At 50.0% G+C, this 25,136-nt stretch overlaps 1 protein-coding gene across 5 annotated transcripts in view; it reads left to right on the top strand.

Annotated features, from left to right (window-relative positions):
• LRFN5 (leucine rich repeat and fibronectin type III domain containing 5) overlaps nt 1-23,899 on the top strand; it is a 56,760-nt gene extending 32,861 nt beyond the window's left edge. For 3 of the 5 annotated variants that reach the window (XR_003991133.1, XR_003991131.1, XR_003991132.1), the window contains exons 2-4: nt 14,171-15,578; nt 16,171-19,498; nt 23,469-23,899. Coding sequence is in view for 2 of the 5 variants with exons in the window: in XM_030484137.1 (XP_030339997.1) it covers nt 14,191-15,578; nt 16,171-16,883; nt 23,469-23,578 (2,211 nt within the window). In the remaining 3 variants the exon portion in view is untranslated. The remainder of the gene's footprint in view (nt 1-14,170; nt 15,579-16,170; nt 19,499-23,468) is intronic. The other 2 variants (XM_030484137.1, XM_030484138.2) reach the window with 1 other exon arrangement.
• Nucleotides 23,900-25,136: the final 1,237 nt, after the last annotated feature.

Below are 25,136 nucleotides of genomic sequence, written 5' to 3'. Positions count from 1 at the left end.
TGGGTACCTGAATAAAATAGCTCTCCTGACTCCTGGGAAGATAAATGATCAGATCCCTGTGTGTGTTCATGTGCTGTCTGGGTTTCCCCACCTCACTCATTGGCTATGGCACTGCGACATGCAGTGGGGACAGGAGCAAGAGCCTCTGAGTCAGACACGGGGACTGGGCTGCAGCCTCCAAAACACGGGTGGGGAGGAAGATAAACCTGGGCCTGAGGCCCAATCCACCAGCATGTTGGGGTGCTGAGCATTGCACAGGGGCATGCTGAATTGGCTGGAACTGGGAGATATGAGGCATTTTCTTACCCTCTGTTCGATTTAATATAATATATAATTTCAAAATTATCTATGTTAAATTACAAGACACGTTGTTCTGAACTTTTCAGATCTCTGCCTGAGCCTCTGTCCTGTAGAGCAGTTTGTGCTGCTGCATTTGTTCCCGCCCCGAGGTGACCAGGAGACGTAGACGTTGACACTTGGTGGTGGGGTGGATGTGGCTGCTCTGCCTGTGCATCAGCCATGTGCAGCACCGGGAGCAGCCCTGTCAGATGGGGAGGCCACTGGGACAGGAGCCTGGAACAGAGCCCTGGGAGCAGGAATGGGTGTAAGGTCACAACCAGGATGCAGTCGGGGGGTTGTTTGGCCTCGCTGGACTGCTGGGCTTTACCAGCCCCACTGCTTACCCCTCTCCCTGGAGCTGAGCTCCCACGAAGGGGCTGCAGGGTGGGTGCTGTCCCCTCAGTCGCTGCCTGGGCTCCGGAAGGAGCGTGCCCAGCCCTGTGCTGGCTGCGGCTCTCTGAGGGTGGATGGAGGCACCGGGACCCTGCCTGGTGTTTTCTCAGACAGGTGAGAACACTGGGATCATTCAGCAATGGGAAATATCCTGATTAGCATCCAAACAAGCTGGAGAAGAGCGCCTTGTTTTGGTTCTCTGAATGGCAAATCAATTTTTTTGATAGAAACAATTTGATTTTCCTCGTGGGAAAATTGAATCTGGGAAATGCCATTTGCTGACAAAAGCTGTTGGGGTGGAAACCACCCAGCCAGCCATGGCACTTGTAAAGGCACCGTGCTGCCATGTGCAGCCATGGTGGTGGCCAAGGGCACAAGAGGTGGTGGCACACCATGGCAGGTGGTACCCCAGGGGCACTCCATGGGGCTCCCTCCAGGGCTTCATTAGAGGCTGCTGCTGAGAAAACAAAATTGGAGTGATTGATTTTGTTGGGGTTTTTTTGGTTTTTTGGTTTTTGATTGGGTTTTTTTTGGTTAAATTATTTGTGTAATTTTGTAATCTGAGATTAAAACTCCAGCAAAGCAGCTCTACAGCTCTGGCAGAAGTCTGCTTTCTCAAGAATAGTTCTGACATTTTGATTTCATAAACTGCTCATGTTGAGGAAGAATCTCGTGACTGTGCTTATTAGTGGGGCTGTTGGACTTTTCCATATCTTATCCTTATTTTCAGTAGATTGTAACAATGTTGTACATGAAGTGTTCATGCTGCGTTTGGGCTGAAGCAGTGGGTATCGATTGCCTACCTCCAGCTGCGGTCTGGCTTATTGGATATGTAGAATCACAGAATGGTTTGGGTTGGAAGGGACCTCTGAAGAGCATCTCATCATCTGATAGAGTGCATTTCAGCAGTTTCTGAGATTAATTTATTTTGAAGTAGAGAACAGACCAGTGACTTATTCTGGGGAGGGCTTGCCATCTTCCTTGCTTGATACCCAGTAAAAATCTGTGTCAGGACTTTGCCAGGAGGAAAAGCATCACTAATATTGCATGTACTGTGAACCTTACCATCCCACATTGCCAGGGCTTGGGTGAGGGGTGCCCTTTTGAGGGCTGACCCTACCTCCTCCTGTGGCACCAGAAGGTGCCCGTGCCTCTCTTCCCAATGGCTGGGATACAGAGAGCCAGGGCATGAGTCTGTAGGGGGCAAGAGCAGAAGGCGGCGGAGTGCTGCGACTCTGTGATTCCAAATCCTACGTGTGAAATGGGGATGGCATTGCCTTCCCCCTCAGGGAACTGAGAAAACAGGCGAATGTTGTTGGACATCTTTCAGAAAAGCCAAAGGAGAATATAACAACTCTCTTCTGAGAAGGCTTGAAAAGTGAGCAGAAAATAAATCCTGATGCCGTGAGTGAACAATCCAGATAAAACAAAATTATTTAGTGGTTAATTATCAGGTGGGCACCATCCATCCTTATCCCTTGACAGGACAGGATCCTTTGGCAAGTAGCACGTGTACACATAGTGGTGTGTGAGCAGGGGAAGAGCTGAGTGGCACCAGCTCAGCTTTGCATTCCCAGGATTGGTTCATCTGTCCCGTGCTTTCTGGGCTTCGGTGTTTGGGCAGACATTTCTGAAACAACTGCTTTGTGCTGAGTTTTCAAACCTACATTTCCTTTAAAACTAAAGTAAAGAGAAAAAGGGAAGGCTGAAAGTGCCTATTTTGGGATCATCCTAGGATTTGTGTGGGGAGGTGATGTTGGGGCACCCCTTCCCGCACCCAGCCATGACAGTGCCAGCCAAGCAGCCTGCGCAGGAGATGTGGCTGTGTGAGTTGCATGTTTTACTGGAAGAGTAGCTGCTGGTTGGCCAGACGTCCTAGGCTGTGTCAGTCTCCCTTCTCTTTGGCTTCCTGCCAGTCAGAAGTGCTCTGTGTGCATTCTTTTGAGTACATTCCCCAAGAATGGGTCCTCAGGATGCTCATGTATGTGACTGTGCCAGGGAGTATCAGGGTGCTGGTGGCCCCAAAAAGCCTCTCCCTGCGGCATCAGGCCTTGCCACTTGCCCTCCATGCACAGCCCTGCCTGCTGCGAGTGCCCGCGGGGAGTGCGCTGGCCGCAGAGCGCAGGGCGGATTCTGCGGGACAAGCACAGCAGCTGGGGAACATGCTGCTTTGGCAAACTTGGTGACAGAGAAGTGTCAAAGCAAATCCCTTCACGTTTGTGTTCTGTTTTGATGTTGCAAAAAACACTTAGTTTTGAAAATGCCATGATCTTCCAATTCAATAAAAATGTTTTGATAAGTTAAAAGCTGTTTTGTTTAAACAATTATTCAGTTTATTCAGTTAGGCTTGCTTGCATTTTTAAGCTGTACAATTGACGCTGCTATTAGAGTCAGCATTTAGCATATTTGTACAGTATTCTGTACGGCAATGCCTCGGGAGTTGGAAAACGCAATAGCTTGGTGTTCCTGACTTTAAAACTCAGTGCTTGTTTGCTGCCATACTTGAGATGGATGGGTTTTGGCGAGATCCCTTGCTGTGGGGCTCTGCCACAGCAGCAGCTCCTGTGCTGCACGGGGGGTGCTGGGCGTGTGCAGGGTGATGGGTGCTGGGGTCAGGCCAGCCCAGGGCTGGGTGCAGGACAGGGATGTGCTCATCCACAGCACTGTCCTGTCTGCACTGCGGGACCGAGAGCTCTGGGACCAGAAGGAGTGAGGCAATGGGAGGTCACAAGAGCGATTGTGCTGCCTTTCCTGCATTGCACACAGCTGCGTTACTCAGCTCTGCGGCCCCCAACATAAGAAGGACATGGACCTGTTGGAGAGAGTCCAGAGGAGGCCATGAAAATGCTCCAAGGGCTGGAGCACCTCTTCTGTGGAGAGAGGCTGAGAGAGCTGGGCTTGTTCAGCCTGGAGAAGAGAAGGGTCTAGGGAGACCTTGGGGCAGCTTCCAGTGCCTAAAGGGACCAACAAGAAACCTGGAGAGGGGCTTTTGGCAAGGGCCTGTGGGGATAGGACAAGGGGAAATACCTTTAAACTGACAGAGGGGAGATTTAGATTAAATATTAGGAAGAAGTTCTTCCCTGTGAGGGTGCTGAGGCACTGGCACAGGTTGCCCAGAGAAGTGTGGCTGCCGCATCCCTGGCACTGTTCAAGGCCAGGTTGGACAGGGCTTGGAGCAGCCTGGTCCAGTGGAAGGTGTCCCTGCCCATGGCAGGGGGTTGGAACTAGATGATCTTAAGGTCCTTTTCAACCCAAACCATTCTGTGATTCTATGATTCTATGAGTAATTAATGGGTAACTGAGAGAAAGAAAAGGAACTCATAATGCACATATTTCATAGAGGCTCCCACAGCCCGCCCATGGCCACAGAACATTTCTTACCATTCTCCACAGGCAGTGTTTTTTCCACAATGTTTTTAACCAGGGCTTTTCTCAGAAGGCATTCTTGTTAGAGTACCCACCTCCCCAAGCCATGGCAGACCCAGGGAGAGGTACCACTCCAAGCCCTGTGGATCAGGGCCGCTGCGGATCGCCCATCTCGTTTTTCTCACAGCACAGCTATTAATAACTTCGAGAACTGCAGTCGTGTTCCTGCGCTGCCGTGTTGAGTCATCCCGTGTATCACTCTCGGCTCCTTGTCTGTGATACAAATGCCTAATGAGCTGCCTTCGCCGCAGCGCTGCGTGTCAGACCAGCCTTCCTCATGACTTGTTCAGCATTTAGTTCATTGTATTTCACACGCATTTGTTTTAGCCGAGCAGTGCTATGTGTAGCTCTTGTGAGTGGCTGTGGGCTCAGGGCCATGCCAGCAGCAGGCATGCTGGAAACGTGCTGCCATCATATCAGCCCAGTGCAGGGGACTCACCATGTGGTGAGGGTGCTGGTCTGGGTGTGTTCAGAATGGCCTCCTGGAACACATGTATGCAAGAGGGACAGTCAGTGTGGGAAGTAGCAGGGAGCAGAACAAAAAGGGAAATCAAACCAAATTCCTAAAAATCCCTGCATCCCTGATGCATTAGCAGCGCTCACCTGGTGTCATGGGGTGCATACTGCTGGCATGGCACATGTTCCACGTAAGCTGGCTGCTGAAGGCAAGGGGCTCGCTGGATGGGTGGTGAGTGTTGGCAGTGCCTGTAGGCATGGGGGACTTCAGGCTTGGGATCCTGAACCTCTCCACACATCCCAGAAAGGCTTCAGCTCTCCTGTGGAAATTCAGGACACAAAGAGCTGGGTCAGCAGAAGGGAGGGAGCTGAGTGCCTGGAGTGTGTCTGTGTTCCCTGGCTCCTGCTGGAAACCCTTCAGCTGTGACTCTGGAGCCACGCTCCATTTGCACTGGCACAGGGAACCCAGCACCATTTTTACCTTTTTGAGGACTTGGCATTTTTGAGAGTTGTCTGCTCCACATAATATGAAACAATTCTAAGATAAAGTGCGGTAAAAGTAAATAAAGCATAATTACCCTATTTTTCTCCTCAATTTCTGAGTTTTTTGGGCATGTTTTTAGGCTGTACTCTGCAAAGGCAAGAGCTGAAACATTTTGTTGCATAGAAGATGTGGGAGAGCACAAATCCAGACACAGAGCTTTTGAGGAGGAAACATACACCATGCAAGGAGAGGCAGCATCCCTGTGTGAACTTGCAGTGCTGCCCCTGGGCCCTTGCTTTGGGCCTGGGTCTCACCTTATGCCCACCCTAGCAAGGCTCAGGGTGCTACGAGATGCCTGGTGTCTGAGGTGCCGCTTCAGCCCACCCTGCCTGAGCTGGAGTAGGGTGGACAAGGTGGTCTCTGAGGTCCCGTTACCCTCAACGGTTCTGTCTGCTGCTGGGAGGTCTGCCTTCAGCTGATGGAATTCCCTTTACATCGTTTCCCCTTTATTTCCTAAATAAGCTGGTCAGCTGTGATGGCACAAGGGAGGATTTTTACCCAGGATGCAGAACTGTGATACAGTATATGTGAAGGTCCTTTTTTGAGGTCAATGACCAAACAGGGTGGGGGAATTGAGGCAGGATGTGTAATTCTGACATCATTAGTGGCACTGCAGGCGGAGATAATCGCATCCCAGGTAGCAGGGCATGCATGGGAAGGCTAAAAGCATGCAGGAGGTGTGGGTCTGTCCCAGGGAGGGTTGTGCTATTTGCTCCGGGCTGCCTTCTGGAAGTGGGTGAGGATCAGCTGCTTCCAGCACCAGGGATCAGGTTGAGATGTACCAGTGATTGTGTAGCAAATCCTGCATTCCCCATTAGCGATGCTGGTGCTCACCAAGTGACTTTGCAGCCACCGAACTCCAAACCACCAGTGTCCTGTCCCCCGCCAGCCCCTGGTGCTCCACCAAAGCCAGGTCGGAGGCAGTGAGAGAGGCTGGGGTGGTCGATGCTTAGGCTCTGGAATGATCACAGAAAGACATGGAGCAGCTGGATTCTCAGAGATCTGCGGGCACAGTGGATTACAGGCCAGGGCACCCGGAATTTGCAATGGCGTTGGTGCCCCTGATGCATCATCGATCTGTTTTACACTGATGAGACTTTGAAATAAAGTGGTAGGTCAAAACACTTTGATTTTATGGGTTATGATAAAACCAGTACCAAAAAAAAAAAAAAAAAAGTGCAAGTAGCAACGTTGAAGATTACAAGCAATTGAAGGCAATAGAGTCACTCATGGAACAGACGAACCATGGGATATAAAAAGCCAAACTGTTGCAGCGCCTCAGTTTTCTTCTGGCACTTGACAGTTGCTTCCTGCTTGGCTGTCTCCAGGGCAGATGGACAACTGAGGAATGTGTAAAATTAACAGTAATAGTGAGCGTAGTATCCTTTTACTGCAGTTCAAGACACAGCCTCTCTCCTACTGGAGCAAACCCTCAAGGCTGCTTTGGGTTGTTGGGCGTTTCTCTGCATACCAAGAAGCTGTATCCCCGAAACAGCCAGTGCTTCCCCTTGTGCCAGACCCCTTGTCTGCATGGGTGCTCATGGCTCACGTCCTTCTGGTGGTCTTCAGCAGAGGTGTTAAAACCTCTCTGTGAGAGGTTTAGGCCCTCAGCCTAAGCTTTAAAATGTGGTATGAGGTATTGTCTGACCCATGTGCCAGACTCGGGTATCAGGATACCCCCAGCTATCCCACCTCACCTACATGCCAAAACACTGGTGGGATGCTATTGCCCATCAGCACACAGCAGGGGAAAATTCAGATGCATTACAAAATGCGACCAGGCTGAAGACGAGGTGTGGAGCCCTGCAAGGGTGGCACAAGGGAGCAGTGCTGGGCCCAGGGCTGTGCCGGCTCCGTGGGGCTGGCATCCATTGGTAGTAGCAGTGGCAGTGTGACAGTTGCAGTTGTGCCTGTTGTTTCCATTAGTCCCACATGAGCTGCGAGTCGGTTCCTGGCCATAGGTTGCACCCCTGACTTTAAAGGATGCGTCTGTCATGCCCAGTGGCTGGCACCTGGCTCTCACATCCCTCCCCGAGCTCCTCATTCCAGTTTGCTTGCATTTCTCACTGTTTGCTCTATGTCACCTCTGGCTCGGGCCCTTCCCCTGGGAACAGTGTTTTCCTGGGGTACAGTTCAGTCTGGTTGTGGTTCTCCCTGTGCCGGACAAACCACCTCAGTGCTCATGTGCTGTATCATCAACTGTTTTCGGCGCTGCCTGTGTATAACCAGACACAGGCAAATGTTCTCAAGATACAGGTTTCTCTTACAAAGTGTCTTTAGTGACATTGGTACCGCTTGAGTGAAGGACTCCCTGATAGTTTGCATAATCACTCCTTCCTTCAGGAAAAGGCTTACTGTGCACAGGAGAATACAAAACCAGTGTGTTGTGAATCAAAGCATTAATCACTTGGAGATTGTTGGGGTTTCATGGATTTGTTTCAGTGTATGCTACTATGTAGTAGTTTCATGCTACTCTCTGTACCCAGTACCCTGCATAATGTAATTATTTTTAATGTTGTCACGCCTAGCATTTCCTACTGCAGACCTTTCCTCTGCATATCTATGGGAGTGAGTCCAGGGGCAGGGGAGGTGGAGGTTCCCCACAATACCAGAACACCCCGTGCAGCACTTGGGGGGTCCTGGTAGCACATCCTGTCCTTGTTACTGTGCAGCAGCCAGTATTTTTTCTAGCAGTTTAATATTTGCACTTTTCTTCAGAAACTAAACTGTGCCAATTTAGTAAATGGTTAATTAATTAATAAAGGAATTAAGAAGTTAATATACTGTTACGGTGGGCATTTTGTCCTACTATAAAGTAATGACTGTTCCATTATCGCAGCTGTTTGGCTTGTGCCCTCCCATTCTGCACACCCTGGGGAAGGGGTGCAGACCCCCACGAGCTCTTGGGCAGCAGCTGCCTCAGCCTTTATTTTCAGCACCATTGCCCTGTCACAACTAGGAAAACGGTGAAAGCTTTGCTCTTAGGTAGCCAGGCAGGCACGTGGCACGGTCTAGGGCTTACTGATACCGGTTCTGCTTTCTCTGGAAATCTCTTTAATTAAAATAATTGTTATTGTTCACTTTAATCTTGCCTCATTACGGGGAGAAGAATTGCCTCCCAGAATACGCTGCTTTGCACATGTGTTGTTTGCGGCTTTAAGACTGGAGGAAAATGAGAGCAGCTATGTGAAACAGCTCATTAGCCAGCCAGCCTCCAGCTCTGTTCCTCAGTATTTACGGGGGGCCATAATCTCGGAGCACACCTGACCACCTCTGCTGCAGCATCAGGCATGCCAAAGGAGGCCCTGGGGCAAGCAGGATTTGGTGTCCTCTAGTTGGTAAAATTCCCAGTGGTTAGATGGGGTGCAGTTGTATTCGTTGCAGTGTTTGAAGCCCTTTAGCAAAGACTGGGTTACACTATTTCCTTCATAGCATGTCTCCACGTGGTGATTCCCCTGCTCAGTCCTGCAGCAAGTGTTGCAAGTGTCAGAGCACCAAAGCAGCATGTCCTCCCTACAATGCTAATAGGCAGGCTGGACATCAGAAGAAGCTGCCTTGCAGCTGCGGGCTCCTGGCTGCCTGTTTCAGAAGATGTTGCCCCTCACCAGCGTGTGAGGGCTTTGCAGCTTTTGGAGCACTTAGTGCATGCCGCTGGGGTGAAAGACCATGGTCCTGGCCTGTGATCGTGGCCCCTGGTCGTGGTCAATGCAGCAGCTGAAACCAGCAGAGCCCCGGGGGAAACCTCTGTGGGAGGTTCTTTGATCTGAGTGTTTCTGTTTTCTTAAGTACTGTGTTTCCAGTTCAGCGAAACACTCAGGCGTGTTTACAAACCATTGACCTTTGTGAAATTGAAGCTCCTTCTTCTCTCCTTAAGTAGTTTTAGCAGCTGGCATACCATATATCACAGCATCTTCATTTCTATGCACCTGTTTTAGCATGGCAGCAGGATGCCTTTGGTGACTGGTACCAGCTATTTCCCCATCCTTCATCCTCAGCAGGTGAACATCATCAACTTCTAGACCTTTTTTTTTTTTTTCCCACTGCAAAATTGCATTTGCAAAGACCTTAACATCACCACTTCTGCTGAGGCCTGGAGGGTTAGGAAAGATAGTCAATAGCTTCTGTCATGACCTCAGTGATGACAGATTATGTCTGAGCCAGGCACTGTATTAGCAGCTGGCTCTGAACAGCTACTGGAGTGCTGTGTTGGGTTTACCCGGCACACTGACTCTGTGTAGCACCTACCATCTAAACTGGATCGGATGCAATGGAAATCGTTTGCTAATTAATTACCGTCTCCTGGATCCTGCTGCTTCCGTATGTTATGTACTTCACAATATGTAAATTATCCTTTGTAGCACTGGACATGGCAGCAGATGCTGTACTAAGTATCAGAAAACTTATTTCTCCCGAAGACGATGGGGCAAAAAGCCCCCAGCAAGCAGCACATTAGGAAAGAGGAGCAATCTCAGCTTGGCATACATCATGACTTTTCATTCTCATGTCCCTTGGATCAATTCCAGGCAGAAATTTCAAATTCATTAGCCCTTTACATGACCTCAGTTTGATGCTAGAACCAGGGGGTGGTCATTTATTTTCCTACCCGGCTGCTGATGGGGCACCTTTGAGGTATGCACATGCACAACTGCTTGGCCGCAGACACAGTGCCCTGGGCATTGCACAGGCTTTGGCCCAGATGAGCTCAAAGTACCTCCTCCGTGCTGGGATGGCTGGTTTACAGCCAAAGGGACTTAGGGCATCTGGAGACCAAAGTCCACTCTGGGAGCATGGCTGAGGTGGGAATGGGGCTGACAGGAAAGAAGACGAGTCCTGCTCTGCTGAACCGCTGTCAGACCCGCTATGTAGCTGTGAAAAATGAATAAGGGGAAGGACTTCCTCCGCTTTGGAACAGGAACTGCAGTCTGGGGACAGTGCCCTAGCTTAGCCATTTCAGGTCGGTAAGAGAGCAGGCAGGCCTTACTCCTGAAGGCAGTGTGCATCAGCAGCTGATGGGGTCCTTTGCTCTTCAGAGATACAATTTTCCCATCTGTATGGTAATGAGCCATGCAGCCCACTGTGATTTGTAGTTAGTTTTTATAGACAGATTGAATAACTCAAATTATTAAATGTAGCAACAAAATTGATTTAAAATTGGTACATGAGAGCTTTTTTTGTGTGAATCACAAATGCCACCATTAGGAGCTTGACTATCCCTATCTTTTTGCAGACACCAAGTAGTAAATGAAAGCAATGTGCACCTTCCTAGGAAACTAGCATATCTTTGTTTGGTTTATAGTAATAATATGCTTTCTTTTTCTTCCTTTTTTAATTTTTAAGTAATGAGAATAAGATAATAGTTCGCTTTGTCAAACAAGTGTTTTCTACAATGAGCTGTAAGCTGTGTCAGTGCTGCTGTCACTGCAAGTTATCTGTGTGCACGACAATGCGTGCTGGGACAGGAGAGGGCGCATGGCCTGGCTGACTTTCAAAAGTTGTGTCTTCTTATGGCAGCTGTTCCAAGCCACTAGATCCTGCAGTTCCTGCTGTCTTCTGGAATATCTCAGTTGTGGGCCATAGCCATGAGACTGTACTACACCGAGCATACCCGCAGGCAAATACTCTGCATTCTTTCATCAAGGTGGTGAAGTGTTTCTGCTACCCCTGTGGTGAGGGGTGACATCCAGCCTGGGGAGGAAGGGCTATCCCTGTCCCTACATGGTAGGGGCCCACAGGCTGGGGCACTGGCCCAGTCGTTGACATCCATGTGTGGTTTTGCTGTTTCTATCAGTTGAAGTGTCCAGTACTGTTCTTCAGCTGCAAATGTCAGTACATCTTTGCATGACATACACTTCTTGGAGCCCTTGTGAGCATTCGTGCAAACACACAACTTTTTTTAAGCTTTGCTCACAGTTCTTATCACCATGTTCCAATATTTAAAGTGCGGCTACAAAGAAGACGGAAACTCCCCTTTCACAAGGAGTCAAGTGGGAAAGCTGAGGGATGATGGGTACAGGTTACTCCTGGGGACATTCTGACTGGGCACAAGAGGAAAATTTTTCCCAATGCTAACAATCAGCCATTGGAATAATCTCCCCAGGGAAGTGGAGGGTTCCCCAATGTTGGACACTTTCAAGATTCAGCTGGACAGGGTGCTGGGACATCTAGTCTAGGTTGGACCAGATGATTCGACAACTTATGTGACACTTAAAAGAAACCCTGATAAGGGTGGTTAAGGAACTATTTACCAGGAACAGCTGGACGCTGGGCAGCAGTGGGAGCCCACAGGCACCTCTGGCTTTGGTTAAGACAGCTCAATGTGGAGACCATCTCCCATGCAGGGCTTGTACATGGTCCAAGAGAAATGTTGTGCCTGCTTTTCTCTGCCCTCCTCATTTCCTGCCCAGCAGTTTCCCAAGCCGCAGTATGAGAGAGCTGACGGACCTGGTGGGATTTTAAAACAGTCGTGTGGGTGCTGGCACAGTCCTGTCCCTGTGGCATGGGGTCAGTCCTCCCTCCCCAGGTCAGGTTGCTGAGAGGCCCAGCATTGGTGCCAGCAGCCACTGGCAGATGTGCAGGAGGGCTGAGATATACTGGCAGACAGATCAGGTCCCAGGTGATGAATCCCCCAATTACAGCTGATAGGGCTGGGGGGTGCCAGTGCTCTGATCCACCAAGACCTCTCCACAAGCACCCGTGAGGAACTCTTCTTAATTTAGTGTCATTGGCAGGGTTATGTGCTGTGTGCTCACCTCCCTATCCAGGTCAACGGTACAAATACTGGATAGGACTGGCCCTAAACCTAAACATGAGTCCTGGGGACATAGCCAGTGACTGGCCACCAGCAGGGTCTCACCCCATTTGCTACAACCCTTAAAGCCCAACCCTTCAGCCCAATGTTCACCCATTGCATTGTGTCCAGCTCTTGCCATGTGCTGGGCGTTTAGTGCAGAGGATACTGTCAGAGACAATATCAAAAGCTCTCCTAAAATCCAAAACCCCCACGCCCACTGGTGGGTAACTTTGTCATAACCTTGTCATTCCAGCTGTTTAAGGCTGCGTCTCCTTACACCTCTGGTTCATCTTGTAACAGTATTTCCAAACTGTAAATGCACCTTGCTGATTTGGTTTTAATCTTCTATAGTTCTTCAGATGAACTTGAATCCAAGCACATTACTTTAATCACAGCTACAAATCTAAATTAGCATTATTGAGTTAGCAAATCTAAATGAGGATGGTGTCCCTAGCCAAGGCTGTCTGGGGACCCTGGCAGTCATGCTGTGGATGCCCTGAGGTGCTGAGTCCACATGAATCTCAGCATCACCATTCTTCTCCAAGTCCATTTCACCTGTAGGACCACCCTGACCTGCAGTGCTGCCACAGGCTGGACAAAACTGAACCCACAAAACAGTTTTCTGCCAGAATTAATGGTAGGAGTAACTGTAATGGTCATGGTAACGGTTCCCAGAGCTGCAGTAGTGGTAGGCCATGCTGCAGGAGCATACTCAGTTGAAGAGTGCAGTAGAATACTTGGGGTTTTTTTCCAGTGGCTGCTCAAGAATTGAAGCCAGTAATCATGAAAACCAGCAGTCTCCAGAAGTATCAGGAAAAAAATAGATAGACCTGCTAAAGAGCAGGGTTTAGAGGCTAGTATTTTCACTCATCCTTTTTGCAACTTGTTGGATCCTCTTAGTTTGCATGGCACTGCTGATGGATTATGGACGGAGCAATAATAGGAGCAGTAATTGCTGTTCTGACTTTAAATGTCTTTAGATTTCCATGACGATTCAAGACTCTTGCTGATGGCTAGTTGTGAAAGTTAATTTTATTTTAGATGAGCTTCATTAGTACATTTCTGGGTTGATAATGCATCTGAGTAATCCGATCTGTACGTGTATAATTTTATGAGTCCTGAAGGGAGCTTCATCTTCCAATGTGAATCCCTCTGTGCTCCGTTGCTTACGACTGCACAAGTTTCCTCTCAGACGTGTCGGTCTCCCTTCCTCCGCAGGACCATGGTCCCTCCAGCCCTCCTGTTCTGTGGAGGAGTGGACGCCTTCCCCCTGCCTGCCTGTGCCGTGGGGGATGCTGATGGAGGGTGGTGCAGAAACCAGCACCGCTGCGCTCGCCGAGCTTTTGGCATAGTCATGATGGATGATTTCATTTAGCTGGTGTGGGCACTGTTATCTTCCTTGTTTCCATACTCTGAGGATCCTGGATCTGGCAATGTACGAAATAAGGCTAATTGAACTGTCAGGTTTTCTGGGAGAAGAGTGCAGCGCTGCTGGTTGTGGCAGCCGGGAAAACAGCGATGATCTAAAATTAGTTCATGTTCCATTTTTATTTAGATCCTTGTTGTTGTAGGGGCTTTTCTTGTTTTGGGTGGGGTTTTTTTTTTCTTTCCTTTTTTTTTTTTAATTGTTTTATTTGCATTTTTGGGTGTTGAATGACACAAAATTAGCTCCTTCCAAGTTTATTCTGAAAATAGCATTAAGAGCTTAAGTGTTTGGTGGAGATGGCTATAAACCCATTGAATTGTCATGATTTAGAGGCCACTGAGAGTTTTAGCCTAGCAAGTGAAGTGCACATGAAAAACCTCTCATTTTTAATACATAAATGGCATTATGGCAAAGTAACTCCAGTCAGCGAGGTTGGAAGCCTCTGTCAGAAAGTGGAGTGCCTGGCATGGAGGTACGTTGAATGACAGAGTTGAGCTCTAGCAGCAGGACCCCAAAGGGCCCTGCTGACACCATTTGTATATAGGTGTCTGGGTGTCTGTGGGTATATATGTGTGCATGCAAAGATACCTGTCTCTCAGTGTTCTTCTGGAAGGTAGTATAGCAGTTTTTGTGTCAGGATATGGAGAATGATAAAGACATCGGGTAACAAGATGAGGATGATGCGCCATTACATGAACCTCAGCTTCATGATTTAACCAGACAGTTTGTCTTTGCTTTTTTATTATGTCATTTGCTCATCTTGCAGAGACTAACAGACATTTGCTTTCCCTTACAGGCTCTTGAACCTGATCTACAATGGAAAAACTGCTTTTGTTTCTGCTGTTCATTGGCATAGCAGTGAGAGCTCAGATCTGCCCAAAGCGCTGTGTCTGTCAGATTTTGTCTCCGAACCTTGCCACCCTTTGTGCCAAGAAAGGGCTCTTATTTGTTCCTCCCAACATTGACAGGAGGACTGTGGAGTTACGGCTGGCAGACAACTTTGTTACAAACATTAAAAGGAAAGACTTTGCCAATATGACCAGCCTGGTGGACCTGACGCTGTCCAGGAATACAATCAGTTTTATTACACCTCACGCATTTGCTGACTTGCGCAATTTGCGGGCTTTGCATTTGAACAGCAACCGATTGACTAAGATCACAAATGACATGTTCAGTGGACTGTCCAATCTTCACCACTTGATACTTAACAACAACCAGCTGACTTTAATTTCTTCTACAGCTTTCGATGATGTTTTAGCTCTCGAGGAATTGGATTTGTCTTACAACAACCTGGAAACCATCCCCTGGGATGCTGTGGAGAAGATGGTTAGTTTGCACACTCTCAGTTTAGACCATAACATGATTGACCATATTCCCAAGGGGACCTTCTCCCACCTCCACAAGATGACCAGGTTGGATGTCACGTCTAATAAACTGCAGAAGCTACCGCCTGATCCTCTCTTCCAGCGAGCTCAGGTACTAGCAACCTCAGGAATTATCAGCCCCTCGACTTTTGCATTGAGCTTTGGTGGGAACCCTTTGCATTGCAACTGTGAGCTTTTGTGGCTGAGGCGTCTTTCGAGGGAGGACGACCTGGAGACTTGTGCTTCTCCCACGCTCTTGTCCGGCCGGTACTTCTGGTCAATCCCTGAGGAGGAGTTCCTGTGTGAGCCTCCTCTCATCACCCGGCACACCCATGAGCTGCGGGTGCTGGAGGGCCAGCGGGCAGCACTACGGTGTAAGGCCCGGGGGGACCCCGAACCAGCAATTCATTGGATTTCACCTGAGGGCAAACTGATTTCAAACGCAACGAGGTCCGTGGTGTATGACAACGGGACACTTGACATCCTGATAACGACGGTGAAGGATACAGGCTCCTTCACCTGCATTGCTTCCAATCCAGCTGGGGAGGCCACGCAGACAGTGGACCTGCACATAATCAAGCTCCCTCACTTGCTGAACAGCACGAACCACATCCACGAGCCTGACCCTGGCTCCTCGGATATCTCTACTTCCACCAAGTCAGGCTCCAATGTGAGCAGTAGCAATGGGGATACTAAAGTCAGCCAAGATAAGAAGGTGGTTATTGCGGAAGCAACATCTTCTACTGCTCTGCTGAAATTCAATTTTCAGAGGAATATACCTGGGATACGTATGTTCCAAATCCAGTACAATGGTACTTATGATGACTCCCTTGTTTACAGGTAAGGCAGCCCCAGCCATCCTGGGCTGGGCCCTACCAGGCTGTTCAGCGCTGATGTGCTGCCCCTGGCTCCAGGCAGCTCCTCCACTGGAGCAGCAGGTTCCCACGCAGAGCCCTGCCCGTGGAGCAGATGGTGGGAGCTGCGGGAAAGACTCATCCCGTTTTCTACTCACAAATAGGGAAATTACCTTGAACAGTGTTATTTTTAGATAATGCAAATGGATCTCTAGTCCTCTGAACTAATCTGATTGGCAGAAAAGTTGTGAAGTTTAGATGAGTTAAATGGATCATAATGCTCTCAGCTTTATGAAAACACGGGGAGAAAGGTGTCTGTAAATGCATTCCTCATAGTGTTTTCTGGCGGTGTTCGTGCTGGCGTGTTAGCTGAGCACAGAGGGGCTCTGTGCTGCCGGGTGTCACAGTCACACTGTTCAAAACTGTCTTTGCTTGGCAATTTCTTCTACGTTTTTGACGTGGTCACTCTCTTGGCGGGGGGCTTGGTGGTGCTCATCGCTGCCAGGGAGTGCGGCACACAGCGGGGAGGTGCCTGTGGGTTTTCCGGGTTCATTCACGCTGGTTTCCTTCTCCCCCAGAATGATACCTCCCACAAGCAAAACCTTCCTGGTCAACAACCTGGCTGCTGGGACTGTGTATGACCTGTGCGTCCTGGCGATCTATGACGACGGGATCACCTCGCTCACCGCCACCAGGGTGGTGGGCTGCACGCAGTTCACCACTGAGCAGGATTATGTGCGCTGCCACTTCATGCAGTCCCAGTTTCTGGGTGGGACCATGATTATCATCATTGGTGGGATCATTGTGGCCTCCGTGCTCGTGTTCATCATCATCCTCATGATCCGCTACAAGGTGTGTAACAACAACGGGCAGCAGAAGGCCACCAAGGTCAGCAACGTGTACTCGCAGACGAACGGGGCTCAGATCCAGGGCTGCAGCGGGGTGCTGTCGCAGTCGATGTCCAAGCAGGCTGTCGGGCATGAAGAGGGCATCCAGTGCTGCAAGGCTGCCAGCGACGGCGTGACGCAGTCACCAGAGACTGGCTCCAGCCAGGACTCGGCCACCACTACCTCCGCTTTGCCTCCCGCCTGGACTTCCAGCACTTCTGTCTCCCAGAAGCAGAAGCGAAAGTCGGGGCCAAAGCCAAGCAGCGAGCCGCAGAGTGAAGCTGTCAGCAGTATCGAGTCCCAAAATACTAACAGAAATAACTCCACTGCCCTGCAGTTAGCTAGCCGTCCCCCCGACTCTGTCAAAGGGGCCCCCACGTACAAAAGAGCACAATCAAAGCCAAGTAAGTTCCTCACTTTGCCAGCTGACGCATCCCGAGCCAAGCGCAGGCTCTCCCTGGGAGGCGAGCTGATGGAGTCCCGCTGCCCCGGCAGCGCCTGGGGCGCAGGCGGACTGCGGTCCAAAAGGAGCATGTCCATGAACGGGATGCTAGTCCAGTCGGACGGCTCTGATGTGGATAGTGGAAAAGCAACTTTCTCCAGTTCTGAGTGGATATTGGAAAGCACTGTGTGACCTGCTTTTTTTTTCTTTATTTCTCTTTTTTTATTTTTATTTTAATGAAAAAATGCCAAACGTTGTGTGAATCTCCCTCTCCCAGGGAATTGGATTTGGAAGTCCACTGCTGTCTCGGTGATTAATGGCTTGTTCATGCGGGGTTCTGTATAAGCCACCCAGTGCACACAGGGTTTTATTTAGTTTTCATTTGGTTTTATTTAATATCAAAACCGAAGGCAACATTCAGAGGTAAAAAATATTGAAAAAAAAAAAAGGAAAAAAAAGATTAAGGGGTGAAAGAAAAGCATGAAACAGCACCAGTGCCTTCCCTACTCTAGGACTGGCTTCCTGGTTCTGCAGTAGCAGAAAACAAAAGAGAGAGTTTTCACAGAAAAAGCCTTTTATAAAGGAAATGAAATTTCCTCCAAGTTAACAAATAACCACTTCTGGATCAATCAGTAAAATGATATTTTTTAAAATGGTCAGACTGTATATTTCTTTTCCGTGACAATGGTGTTGCCTTTGTTTTTAGGCAGATGCTGTACAGGAACAACAACGCTGTGTTGTTATGTTGTGTAAAATAAACTATTCACTCCGTACACCAGCCAGCCTCGCGGTAACTGCCACCCCGGAGCCGTGCTGGGGCCCACGGGTGCCTCTCAGTGTGTCCCACTGTGGGGCCAGGAGGAGCAGGAGGAGGGTGCTGGGGTCCCTCTCCTCCTGCCGGGGTCTGGCTTGCTGGGGCTGGGTGCTGGTGGAGCAGCAGGTCTCTGCCACTGGACCTCCCCAAGAGTGTGCCGGACCTGTGGACCCCGAGCACCCTCATCCTGCAGTGCTGGGTCCGGCAGTGGTGACCAACTGCTCAATGCGCGCCCTCCTCAGCCCCATCCAGGAGCCTGGTCCTGCTGCAGCGATGGATTTGCTTAGTGCCAATGCTGGAAAAATAGATTGTGTTTAGCACCAGGGATGCTGTGCCCAACTTGCAGAGGACTTGGTTTGCTGCTGTGTTTTCAGACTCGGTCCCTCCTCCGGCAGTCAGTGCAGTGAAGGTTGTCCCTTCCCATCAGCACCGGGCATGAGGCATGAAACATGGGCCAGAGGAGCCTGCGGGAAGTGTGGGAGCAGCCCTGCAGCATGGGCACCGCAGCAGTCCCACAGGACTCCTCTGGGACAGGGAGGTGTGATGGGGGGCAACAGGCAGAGTGTGGGACAGGGAGCCGAGCAGGGGCAGCAAGGAGGGCTGGTGGGTCACCCCAGAGCTGCAGGGCAGGGCTGCAGCAGACGGGTTTGTAGCTGTTCAGCGACTCACAAGTGATGACTGATCGGGATGATAATGGTCATCTCTGTCTTTCCTAGACTTCTGGAGCATATTTCTTGTAAACTCTATGGTTTGTTTCAGTTCTCTTTAATCCCTGTGCACAATGAAGGGACTGGAAGATGGTCTCATCTTCAACATGCTGTTTGATTGCAGTGCCTGTGGGATAGACATAAACATATGGCAGTAGGTGATAGCAATTGAAAACCCCCATGTGTGAGGGGTTCTGCTGCTCTGCTTGTTCTGAAGAAAAGTCTACCATTCATATTAATTAAACTGATATGGTCATCATGTTTAAATTAGAGACAGCTTAACTCTGCAATGTTAGTGCATTCTCAAATGCCAAATAATAGGTTTGATTGGGGCATTGTGGCCATTAAAGTGATAGAATAGTTACATTTTACACCCTGTGTGCTTGTTCTTGAGGGCAGTGTAACCCAAGCAGATGCCTGAAGATGCCCTGGCTCTAACCTGGGCAGAGGACCAGCCCAGAGCAGTTGTGGCTGGGGATGTCTTGTGGCCGGGGATGTCTTGTGGCCAGGGATGTCTCCTGGCAGCCCCCTGGTCTCTGAGGCCCTGCAGCCCAGGGCTGATGCGCAGGCAATGTGACCCTTCTTCCTCTCAGCCATCGTGGGTTGCTCTCTGTGATTTTACTGCCTGGTGTGGAAAAACAGAGTCTGGCTGGGAGTGGTGCAAAGGACATAAAAAGAAGAGGCTGTTTCTTTTTTAGAAAGCCCTTTTACTTCCCTTGAGAAATGCAGAGACCAAAAAGGAAATGAAGCCCCAAAATTAGCATGCCCACTTCCTACTGCAAAAGTAACGAAAAAACCCAACCACCCCAAAAAAATCCTCCTTAGATTTCTCTGGAAGACCACGTTCTTCTCAAGGGGCTGTATGCACAGAAACTAGCTATTAAAATATATACACTGTCAGAGGCAGTGAGTATTTGTCCGACCTCCAGTAGTCTGATGCCAAAGGCACTGTCAAGCATGGGAAAGGCAAGTGCTCTCATGCCCCACGAGGAGCTGCTCTCTGCAGACAGTACCAGCACTTGGGTGTGGAGATAGCTTCAAAGGTCTTCTGCTGAGGTATTTGTTTTAATCACACATTTTAAAAACACCCAATGAAAATGCTTTATATGTTGTCTAAAATTGGACGTGTGTCTAATGTTTTGTGAAAGTGCTAAAATATTAATAGCTTCTTGTGGTTTAGGGAGGTTTATTTTTATATTTTTAATTTTTTACTCTAATCATTTTCTAAACACTGAAGCTGAGTGTTTTGTCCACAGTGCATATGTATAAGCAGCTTAGAAGGACCATATGTCCCTGCGTTTGATCTAATTCTCTTCTAATAGTGTCGGAATGGTTAGACCTGGGTAGCTGGGGGTTCATCTCATGCAGCTTTCACTCTTTGGCAGAGAGGAGTGTCCCTTGGGAATGCACTGGGTGTGAAATCTGCCGTTTCCACTGGAGTAACTGTGCAGCAGGATGTTTCGTTTTATTCAAAGTGTGGAAAAGCCTTCTGACGGAGGAAATTCTCTATCCTTTCTGTTCTGCAAAACCAGAGGTTGCCAACAGTTTGAGGCAGAAAAAGTGCTGATACTCCTTGATCAGAGTAACATTGGTACATTTTTTGTCAGAATGCAGTACTGCAACATTTTCTAATGCTTCAGTAAACCCCAACAGGGTGTTCCTCGTTGCAGATCATGGGGGTGCTGACATGTAGGGCAGTTCTGGGGTGCTGGGGGGTGCTAGCTCAGTGCTGCAACCCTGACTTCACCCCAGGCAGCAGACTTGATCCAGCAGATGAAAACCTGCCCCTGGAGCATCACCCACCTGCGGGTCTGCTCCTTGAGAGGCTTCTCAAGAATAGAGAAACCCCGTTTTTAGCCATGAGACGGTGTCTTTTTGGACAAGTACTGGAGGAGGAGAAACGACTTCAGAAATTTGTTTACTCTTGTTAAATTTGCTGGCACATGCTTCCTCTTACACCTTTTCCTAATCCTTTTCTCAGAGCATACGTGTTGTGTTAAAGAGGGCGGTACAAGCAATGTCTGGTTGGAGAAGCAGGGCTTTGTTGAGTGAAAAGTTTGCTGTGTTAGTTGTTTTCTGTGCTGCCTTTCAGCTTGTGTTCTGGGCATGTTCTTTACAGTGAATATATGGTACTGCTCCGCTCTGGGTGCCAATGTGGCTTTATTTCTGCCAGCGTGTTCCCGTGTGTTTGATGGCCCTCCCCATGCACCCGGGCAGCCCTGCTGTAAGGAAGAGTGAACTGGAAAGCAACAGCCATGTGTCCGGTACCTGGGAGAGGGGACACAGCACCTGGGGACGGGCAGCCCGGGCTGGGAAGGGCCTCGTAAGCCCCATGGGGTGGCTGCTGCCAGGCACGCTGCCTGCCCAAGAGGTCCTGCCGAGGTTGTCTTATCCCTGCAAAGCTGCTGGAGGCTGGCGGCTTACTGCCAGTAGCACCGGGATGCTCCTGCCTCCTGGAGACCGTGAAAGCCCTGCTGCTGGTCACTGCTTTGGAACCACACAAAGCATCTTGTGGTAACTCCTTAGCATGGTTGCTGAGCCAGGCGGATGCCCGGCGTTGGGCATCCCATGCCGGTGGAATGAGCCCTGACAGCCGACAGTTGTGCCACAGCCAGCGCTTGCTGTGCATGTGCCCTCAAGAAGGTGCAGCGCAGCCCTCCCTGTGCCACTGCAAAACTGTACCCAGCGCTACAGCAGGCACCCTGCATGGAGAGGGAGTGTGCTGCTTCCCCCAGTAATTGGGGGAACCAGAAGAAGTAATGGTCACAGCTGCTATTAGTTACTATTGCTTCTCTTCCTGTTAATGCGGAGGAACTGGAGTCTTGGAGGTACTGCTTGCAAAGTGGCATCATCTGTCAGCACTGCAATAGCTTAAGAACATTTACTATCCTGTTCTAAGGTGCTGCTTGCAACCAAGGATTTGCTAGTGCTCTCCTAAAGCAGCAGTAACAGCCATGAAATCACACAGTGCCTTTTGCCTGGTAACATGGTAATTTTAATGTTGGTCAGAGTTCTGGTTTAAAAGAAGCAAACCCTGGCAAGGTCAATAGGCTGCTGCTTACAGAAAACATGTATCCCATATTTTCCCTTTGCAAATGTGTTTCTGTGTGCCTTGCTGTGTGTTGGGGTGTCTGGACTTGATGCCAGAGCCTGTGCTGCCGCATCTGGCCCATGCTGGGTAAGTTAATGCATCGCAGCACCTCTGGCCAACCGGGGCTTCCAGGAGCAAGGTGCCCATTCCTTCTGCACAAGAGTCCTTCTGTAGTGCTACACCCCTGGTGCCGTCGTCCACCTCGGAGCTGAATTGTCCCTTTTGGCATCAGGCACCCGCCAAGGGTCCAGCTAGACCTGGCCCACCCCACATGGGCAGCAGTGCTGCCCTCCTTTCCGTGCAGGCTGCAGGCAGGTACCTCGCATTAGGCATTGAGTATCAGATTAAATCAGCTCTCTAAATGAGAATACACATGTCCTACACTGACTTTTACTGTTTGAATGGGGCTGTAGTTGTGCTTTCACACCAGTACAGATGTCCATGAATAAAAGTGCACAGGTTAGTGGTGCTGAAGGGTTAAGGCACTAGTGCCCTGTCATCAGTAATACAATACCAAGAAAAGGCAAATTGTACTAGTCTTGCTGACTGTAGACTTTTAATATAATTGATTTATTCACAAAAGCCGGGCGTGAAGGCTGCTGCTGTAGAAAGAAGGAAGCTTAGCTGGGACGGAAGGAAACTAAAAAGGGAAAAAGCAAACACGGCACATCGCTGCCTGCTGAGAGGTCCCACGTTGGAAACTGTATGAAAATGAACAGAATAAGCTCCTGGTTTTGTTGTTCTGGAACAAGCTGCGTCACCTCAGAAAGCATTCTTGTCATAAATCTGGAAGTAGAGACCAAGTTGGTGCTCCTAGCTTGGGGCTGATCTGCTTTTCCTCCTGGGCTGCCGGTTTTATGTGTGAGTGCCAGACTGCTTCTCTGGAGGTGCCCGCCGTGTTTTGTGTGCCAGCTGTGCAGTCTCCTTTGCACAGGACACTTCCACTGGGAGGGGCAGATGAGGAAAACCGTTAAGGGCTGTGGTCCCGGGTCTTGGGGGATGGCAGAGGGCAGCACCATGATGTGGTCACACAGGGAACCCCACCAGAGCTGGCCTTGGCTTCATGCGGCTGGTCTGTAGGCAGCTGGGAGCTGCAACCCACAGCAAGCCAAGGATGAATTTAGAACGTGGTATTTAGTTTGCATTAATGTACTGCAACTGCAGTTTTGCATTCGCTAAGGTAAGTGAAGTGGTGCCGGGGTGGCAGGGAGCGAGGCCAGGCATGGTGGGACCATGCTCCTCATGCGTCAGTCTGCTGTCCGCACTGCCATGGGTTGATGCGAATGATGTGGGAACTCAGGGCAGGACCATGAAACATCTGCACATTCTCAACACAGTGACCTTTTCTCTCACATGTAAACCTTATGAAGTCAAGTGCTGGATTCATGCCCAGCCACTGCTCCGTGCTGGTGTTTTCACTTCTGTGCAAATCTCTGAGAACACACAAAAAGTTGAAATCCCTGCTGTGGAAAAAAGGTTGGCCTCAATGAAGGCAGAAGCAAATCTAGAAACTAGAAATTTCTCTTAATTCTGGAACAATGAGCTTCACCAATTCTGTTTTGGGCTTTGGGGAAGTTTTTTTGTTAGTTTGGTTTTCCTTTGAGTAGCAGCACCAAGATGTCCAGCTGGTGTGGAAGCTGGTGGTGGCTGGCTGAGCCGGGCTGGGGATGCTGGGTGCCATTAACCCTTTCTCTTGTTAGCTGCCATGCTCTGCCTGCCGTGCCCCAGTCCCACGGTGCTGCTGGCACCCAAGGAGTGGGTGCAGGGCTGAGGGCGGGCTCTGCTGCCTGCTTCCTGCCTGTTGCTGTTGATGCAGTGCTGTGCTCAGGCTGGCCCTGCCGAGTGCCTCTCCATGGCAGGTCGGCTTTGGCTGCAGCAAAGGGCTGGATCCTGCTCCTTGTCCCCTCACTGTCTCTGTTTTGTCTCTTTGCACAGAAGCCGGGGCTGATCCGCAGGATGCCTGCCCTCCTCCGCTCCCTGAAAACATTGCAACTGATGTTCTTACTCGGCAGAAAACAATACGATTCCAACTCACCGAAGATTAATGTGTTGCACCGCGCTCACCCTACCGAAACCTTTACTTGAAGCTGCAGCCAAAGCCAAGAGGCCGTCGAGGTTGGCTGCGTCCGATAAACTGTCTTCCCCCTTTCACAGATTGCCCATCTTCCATCTGCCACATTAAGTCTAAATACCTTTTTTTCTGGTGTCCAAGGTTTTTATAAAACTTAAAAATTATGATGAAAAATCTGGTGGCAACAGCTGCAGTCCCGAGTCATGTTAAATGTCGCCAGTGGTGAGTTCACAAATTGTAAACATGGTAGCTTATATCACCTGAACAAATAAATGTTTTACTACGATGGCATGGGCATGTTGGTTGATCTGGAGGGTTTTGCCCAGCAGCAGGTATGCCCGTCTGTGCACAGTGTTGCTTCTCTGCACAGACAGGCCCTGTGCTGCCTGTGTCCTGCACACCCAGCAGCACTGAGTGGGGTCGGGCTGGGCACTGCGGCAGTGGATTACCTGCACCTCTGCAGTGCGGGTCTCTGCTCTGCTCAGCGAGCAGCACCGAGCTGTGCTGGCCACAGCCCACAGCCGCCAGTGCTGCCTGCCCAGGGTAACTGGCTGGGTCAGGCACTGATGCCACAGGAATGCCGCCCGGCTTTGACCTGTGGTGCTGGGTGACAGCTTTGAGCAGAAAGGGAGCACCCCATCTGCCACTGCCTCTGGTGGGGAGAGCCGGGGGGCTGCTGGCCCCACAGAACCCCCTCCCTTGCAGGCAGGCTGCCCCTCTCCATGCCAGGCAGGCAACCTGGGGTATGACACCATGGGCTCCTGCAGCACTGGCTGCCAGGAGTGGCACGAAACAGGCAAAGCATGGAGCACAGCGTGCCACAAGTTCTTGTGCAATGTCAACCCTAACACAGGAAAGCTGGGCAGGGGACAGCTGGGTCCGGCTGGGGCTGCACCCCTAATGTGGCCTTTGGCCATGCTGCCAGTGCAGCATGACCGCAGGTCTGCCCGTCACACCTTGCTTCTCAGACAAGAGCAGGGATTTTTTGTGGGTTTTTTCTTTTCTTTGTCAAGAATCCCATATGGCTTACAGATTTAATTATAGCTTCCATGAAACCCACAGTGAATCAACCAGCTTTAATACAACTTCTCAGGAACAGATTACAGATAGTATAAACATTTATTGTCGGTGGGACTGGCTTCATGTTGGCTGCGCGAAGGGCAGGAGATGGAGCTGCCTGACGTGGCTCCCCTGGCCCAGCTGCTCCCCATGGGGGGACCTGGTCCCACGGGTGGCTTCTGTCACAGTGTGCAGGTGATGGACCTCAACCTGGGCAGCTGGCTGAGCATGATTTCCCATACCAGCAGAGACAGCAGCATCTCCACGGTACAAGGCAGCCCATGGGAGGAGACTCTGAGCTAAGCCAGGAGCCTCACCCTTGGGTTTCCTCATATGCTTTCGCCTTTGATGGCTGCACATATGGCAGCAGGGTTCACTCAAGGCATTGGTAACAAGGACCCTGAGCTCACCAGTGGGGCCCGACACCCTAGAGCTTTCGCATGTGCAGAAAGCTTGGTGCTGGTCTGGCCCCA

The sequence above is a fragment of the Strigops habroptila genome, chromosome 4 (genome assembly GCF_004027225.2).
Source record: "Strigops habroptila isolate Jane chromosome 4, bStrHab1.2.pri, whole genome shotgun sequence".
In the NCBI taxonomy this organism is placed as follows: domain Eukaryota; kingdom Metazoa; phylum Chordata; class Aves; order Psittaciformes; family Psittacidae; genus Strigops; species Strigops habroptila.
The sequence above is the reverse complement of the archived record's forward strand: the minus strand, read 5'-3'. Positions and strand labels throughout refer to the sequence as shown.